This window comes from Microtus ochrogaster, linkage group LG8 (assembly GCF_000317375.1).
Source record: "Microtus ochrogaster isolate Prairie Vole_2 linkage group LG8, MicOch1.0, whole genome shotgun sequence".
Classification (NCBI taxonomy): domain Eukaryota; kingdom Metazoa; phylum Chordata; class Mammalia; order Rodentia; family Cricetidae; genus Microtus; species Microtus ochrogaster.
Genome location: NC_022033.1, coordinates 2,415,274 through 2,421,273, shown reverse-complemented (window position 1 = coordinate 2,421,273; position 6,000 = coordinate 2,415,274). Strand labels below are relative to the sequence as shown.

Sequence of the window (6,000 nt, the reverse complement as noted above, 5' to 3'; positions counted from 1 at the left end):
GGCGGGACCCTTCCAAATCTTGTCGAGTACCTACAGTCAGGCCACACTCTAAGTTTCCTCTTGGGTTGAAGGGTCAGAGGTTGAAGGCCCCATAAGCTGGAGAATGACCCCCTCCCTTCTCCTTTCTGTTCTGACTTGCTGCTGGGTGGCCTGGAGGCCATCACAAAGGCCTGTGTTGGGGGAAGTTAGAGGAGGCAAGGCTGAGGGAAATGTCCACTCTCCAGCGTAGGCTCTAGAAAGAAGCTGACCTAAGATCACGGGGTGATAGCGAGTAAATCCCACAATCTACAAAGAACATCTAACTTGAGGACAGAGACCTCAGTACCTTCTTCAGTCCACACAGTCTTTGCTCTTAGAAACCGAGTGTCCTTGGTGACTTCTGCCCAAACGGAACTCCGATGTCCCGCGAGACAGAGACCAGCGGGGCAGCGAACAACCAGGCTCGAAGGTTGTTGAGTGAGTGGGCGCGGGAGCGGCTCCTTTAAGGCCCGCGTCAGGCCCGGCCAGAGGGGCGGGGCCTCGGCGGGGCGGCCGCGCGGCTTCACCTGCAGTTCCGAGCGCGCGGAACAGAGGCGCGGGCGGCTGCGAGGCCCGCGGACTCACCGGCCGGAGGGAGCGCGCCGCCGGCCCACTTGGCCTGGCTCCCGAAGCCCGGGCGGCGAGCGAGGGGAGAAGCAGGGCGGGCGCGGGAGGAGCGCTGCCGCGGCGGGGGAAGCCGGGCACTGGGAGAGCGCCAGGGCGGCGCGGCGCAGCGGGGACGATGACCACGGGCTCGGTGCTGCCGCTGCTTCTACTCGGGCTCTCGGGCGCGCTCCGGGTAAGTTGACGCCTCCCTGCTCGCGGGCAGTCCGGGAACCGAAGGGTCTGGCTTGGCTACCCCGGCTTTCTCATCCCGCCGCCAGCGCTGCAAGAAGCCTCCTGCGATCGGAGCTGGGAGCTGCGGGGTGGAGCGGGCGGGACCGGGATGCCATCTCGCTGCCCGATCTGCGCTCCGGGGACGCCCTCCGTGACATGGAGCTCGCCTCCATCGCCCGGCAGCAGCGCATCCCGAGTTCCAGCCGCACGCCGGGGTCGGGTCCGCTGCGCGGAGCGCTCACCCGGGTCCCGTGGGTGCCCGAAGCGCGACTGCGGTGGGAGACGGAGGCGACTACGGGGCACGGGGCTGTAGCCGTAGTGTCTGACGGGTCCTCCCGACTTAGAGAGGGACCGGGAAGAGGGCGCGGCGGGAGCGCGAGACACGAAGCCCGGAGACCGGAGCTGGATACCCGCGCTATCCCCACACTGTCTCTGCGCGGTCCCCAGCCGGCTCGGCTAGGTGGCTAAGGCTCGCTGCGGGGCCTCTCTTCGGGGCTCAGCAGCAGCTCCCGCGGCGACCCTGGGCGGAGACCAAGTGGCCCGAACCCCCTCTCGTGGCCGATCGGTCCGGTGGCTTGCTCACAGCTACGCCGAGGTAATCTCGGCAATGAACCAGGGCCGGGGACCGCCCGCTACGAGGCCACCGGACCAGCGCTGTACGCGGGGAACACGCCCCGGGGAGACAGAAACTTTCCCGGCCGACTTTCGCCTCCCGCGGGCTGCAAGTGCATTTCAGAGCCACAGTCCCCTGAAATCGAACGCGATTCTGAGTTTTGACCCGAGGAAGATCCATAACCCTCCCAATCTTCTCTCAGCCTCTGGGGCCGGGTTCCGAGCCGGAGCTACAGGCTGCAGGCTGCGGGTGGCCTCTTAGCCGAACCCGGGTGGGCCCCGTTGCGCGCAGCTGGAGGACTCGGCGGGCAGGGAGCTGTGTTCCGCTCCGGTGGCCTGCGAAGCCGAGACTGCAGGATGCCGGTGTGCCCGCGGCTCCCAAAGCTCCATCACCAGGGACAGGGTGCCTGGTGCGTCTTCTCGTCTTCGTAGCGGACTAAATTGGTGGAGACACATGCTTTATCTCCTTTGGTTCCCGGCAGCTTGGGTGGAACCCCCTGCCCACTGTCTTCCGCTCCCTACAGATTGAGAGACTTCCAGAGGAGTGAAAAGCAAGCCCTTCTGGTTAGTTAGGCGAACCGTCTCTCCTGACTAGGCTTGAAACAGGGGCTTCAGAGAGAACAAGAGTTCACGACATTGGGCGGGTGAACTTACACACACACACACACACACACACACACACACACACACACACACACACGAGCACCTTGCAGCCTGGTGGCAGAAGTGGTCACTCCCTTTGCTCAGCTTGGAAACAGCCCTGGAATCTCCTTCATTTTGGCAGCTCCCTTTCTTGGAACCCCACCCCTGTGGCCAGCGCTCTCACCTAGCCTAAAGGCAGAGAGCTAGCTCTGCAGCCCAGAGAGATGCTCCCCTCCCTCTCCAGCGGCTTGGTTTTGCCTGTGCTTGAGTGAACCGCTGTTCCTTGCCCACCTCTCCTCCCTGGCACCTCTTCCTTCCCCCCCGCCCCCTGCCATATGCCCAAAAGGTCCCTCTAGGCGTCAGTTGACCCTGTGGTTCCCACGGAAGTCAGTGCGGCTATCTGTCCAGTGTGGGAAGATCACTCCAGCCTGCTCCAAGACATCCTGAAGTCCCCCCAGAGACCTGAGGATCCCAATACCACCTCTGGGTGGAGATGGTGGTTTATCTGCACTTCTCAGTCAGAGGCTTGTGAAGTGGACATGACAAATGTGGGCTGGATTAAATTTCTGTGAACTTATTTTGGTTTCACGCCTCCCTTTCCATCCCCAGGCCCACCATGAGGATCTTACAGTCAGGGAGGCTTGCAAGGCTGGCTTCTCCGAAGAAGACTACACTGCGTTGATCTCCCCGAATGTCCTGGAAGGAGAGAAACTACTCAGAGGTAAAAGAGGGTGTGTCTGTCTGTCTGTCTGTCTGTCTGTCGTGCAGGGAGGGGGGTATGAAATGCCAGGCTTGGCTTGCCTTGGAGTCCTGCTCTTTTGCAAAGAGATGGTTGTGAGATCAACGAGGTTCCAGTGGGCCAGTTGAAAGGCTCCTTGCAAGTGGTGAATGATCCGGAAGCCTGCCTGTCATTTTGAACTGAGGTGACTCATGTCCTGGGTAACAGATGAGAATTCGGGTGGATCCTTGTCACCCAATGCTGTGCAGGGAGACTTCCTTACCGAGTATTTTTATGTATGAAATGCCAGACTCTTAAATTATCCCCACTTTGAAATGCGTGACAAAGCAGATGATGTTGTTGGGAGTGCGGTAAATAAGCCCATAGATGTTCTGCTCACAAATGTGGCATGTGGCTTTCACGACTGCCCCGACGATGACAGGAAAACACACACTGCAGGGAGGGGCATCAGCAAGCTTCTGGAGCTGAAGTGTACAAGGGGCAGAGGGAGATGGCTGGAAAACTCATTGCAAATCTGTTTCTTGTTTCCAGACAAACTAAACTTTCTGTTTGCACAGAGTGGGAGGTAAGAGTCTGGACTCTGAGGTTTTGGTCTTGGAGCCTTTGCTCTTGGACTCAGTCTCCCAGAAGTTTGACCTGACATCATAGAGACAAGGAAAGTGGGCTTTCAGAAAGGGTGTCAAAACCTAATTTCCATGTTGGCTCTGAAGTCTTAAGGTTTTTTATTTCTCCTGGTGCGCTTGTGTTATAGGAAATAAAACAGCTGTCTATGAACAGGTGTGCACAGGTGTGTGGAAGCCCTCACCTGCACAGAGTGCTGTTCTAGGCGTGTCTGAATGTACTCAAAAGCAGCTGTAAGTTCACTTGGACATAAAATCCTAAACTTAGAACTGCGAGGGTTTTTCTTTTCCTTTGTGGAGGAGGAATTGTGTGGTTCTCAGGTGTGAACCTCGCAGGTGACAGTGCCATCCCATTACCCCACCACAGTGTCAGAAGGTTGCTCCCACCTGCTGGACGTGGCCCCTTCCAGCAAGAGTCAGGCACACTTTATTCCTTACAAATTACAAGCATTCCACTTTTCTGATGTTTTTCATTTTACAAATTGTGAAGCCAAAGCCACTGACTCTTGCTGATCATAAGAAAGAAGGGAGGGAGGGAAAGAGGGACAGAGGGAGGGACGGAGGGAGGGAGGAGGAGGGAAGAAACCCCTTCAGAAGCAGGCTGAGGACTGGAATGGATACCCGCAATGAGAAACTGTGTTCAGGACATTCCAAGAACTCTGTGAGTGGTTTGATTCAGAGTTTGATGGGGTGATGTTACGGCGTAAATGAACAGCAGACAGAAATTATAATAAAATATTCAGCTTTAATAAAGGAAGGACTTACAAGACCAAGGTTCCCGGGAGAACAGGAAAACAGGAGAAGGGAAGGCAGGGAGCACACCTGCAATATTTAAAAGTAAATAATATCCTCAGGGAACCCCGCCATACAAGCAAGGTGATTGGCTGGGCTTCCCCTACAGGGCGGGTCCTTTTCCCATGTCCAGCATAGCTCATCCCTACCATGGCTGCATTCTAGACTGTAGCATGAGTAATAAAAACCCAGAGACAGATATTGGGGTTCAACCTGAAGATCAGAAAAGCAAAGCAGGCAAGCCACTAGAGAGCTCTTACCTCCATGAAATCTTCAGACTGAAAAGAGAGCAAGTTCCCATCTCCTCCCATCTTACACTCTCTAGTGCTGGGACTAAAGGGGTGCACCACCACCACCTGGCCTCTATGGCTAACTAGTGTGGCTGCTGGGATTAAAGGTGTGTGCTACCACTGCCCAGCCTGTATGACCAACTAGTATGGATATTTTGAGTTCTGATCTTTAGGCAAGCTTTATTTATTAAAATACCAATGAAATATCACTACACTGGACTCCACCAGGCTGACATTGAGGCCTGAGGCCTCCCGGGGCTCCTAAGAAACACAAGGAGATCTTGCCACATCCAGTGGCCTACAGTTGAGAGAAAAATGCTATTTGGTAACAAGGAGTGTCTACAACAGGAAAGAAATCTCCATATTTTCACCATGCTTCTCACTGCTGTCATGACTGTGCGCATAGCTAGGCCCTACTCTGTGCTCTGGTCCTCTTAGGTACGGGGGTAATGGCCTGGGTTCACCTAGTGCATCCTGGGTGAACTTCCTACAGCTCAGACCTAGCTCAGGGAAGAAGTCTGGGGTCTGTGCTCGTTTGCTCCTCCCTGAGGATGGACTACAGCCACATCACTTCTCCTTCTCCCGCACCCTCTGCTCTCTCCCTTTCTTCTTCCCCTTGAGCTTGAGGTGCGAGCTGTCATGAGCAAAGATGGTTTTACATCTTAGAAATCATTTTGCACACACAGAGGTGAAAACCGAGGCCGGCAATGCACTCCAGCTAGGACAGGCAGCCGTGGCTGGGTGTGCAGAAAACTTTGCCACTCTGAGAACACAGTGAGGGTGACTGTCAGGCTCAGAGCTTGGAGCTTCTGGTAGGTGCCGTGCTAAACAGATAATGACTGCTGATAATTGAGTTATTCCGAGGGAGAGAGCTTAACCTTACTTAATTTGACAAGCAGAGCTTCCCAGTCGTGGTTTTACGGTGAGCACGCCATGAGCTATTACAGGCCACCCCGTGGCTTCCTCTCGAAGCCTGAGTCAGCTCACCGGCAGTCCTGGACCTCCGTATTCCAGCAGGGGAGATTTGTTACACAGTAATTAACTTGTTTGTGATAAATGGGTGGAGGAAATGTCGTGGCATTTTGTTTTATGTCTAAATGAAAAGCATTTGCATTCTAAAAAAATCCTGCTAATTAGGCTTAAAATAGTTTCCCCCAACAGGGTAACAAGTCCCATGTATAGCAACCCTTTGGAGGTGCAGAACAACCAGGGACCAAAAGCAGAGTGCTCCTTGGGCCCCCACTGTTCCAGGTCTACTTGGCCTTGTGTTTTCCTGATGCCTCTGCTGGCGAACATTGAGTGTCCCCGCAGTGCGGCCATGGCTCTGTTTTCTTAGAATGATTTGCTTATGATCACTGGTGCATGGTAATATCTAAATATGACAGTCAGGTTCCGAGGGCTCTCAAGCAGCCTGCTCCAAGCCCTGCTTTAGGCTGGGGCAAGTACTTAA

The 6,000-nt window shown here is 55.1% G+C and overlaps 1 protein-coding gene across 1 annotated transcript in view; it reads left to right on the top strand.

Moving 5' to 3' along the window:
* Positions 1–569: 569 nt before the first annotated feature.
* Cdh4 (cadherin 4) overlaps positions 570–6,000 on the top strand; it is a 471,330-nt gene continuing 465,899 nt past the window's right edge. The window contains exons 1-2 of the mRNA XM_026787264.1: positions 570–817; positions 2,719–2,830. Of these exons, the coding sequence (XP_026643065.1) occupies positions 761–817; positions 2,719–2,830 (169 nt within the window). The 5' untranslated portion in view covers positions 570–760. The remainder of the gene's footprint in view (positions 818–2,718; positions 2,831–6,000) is intronic.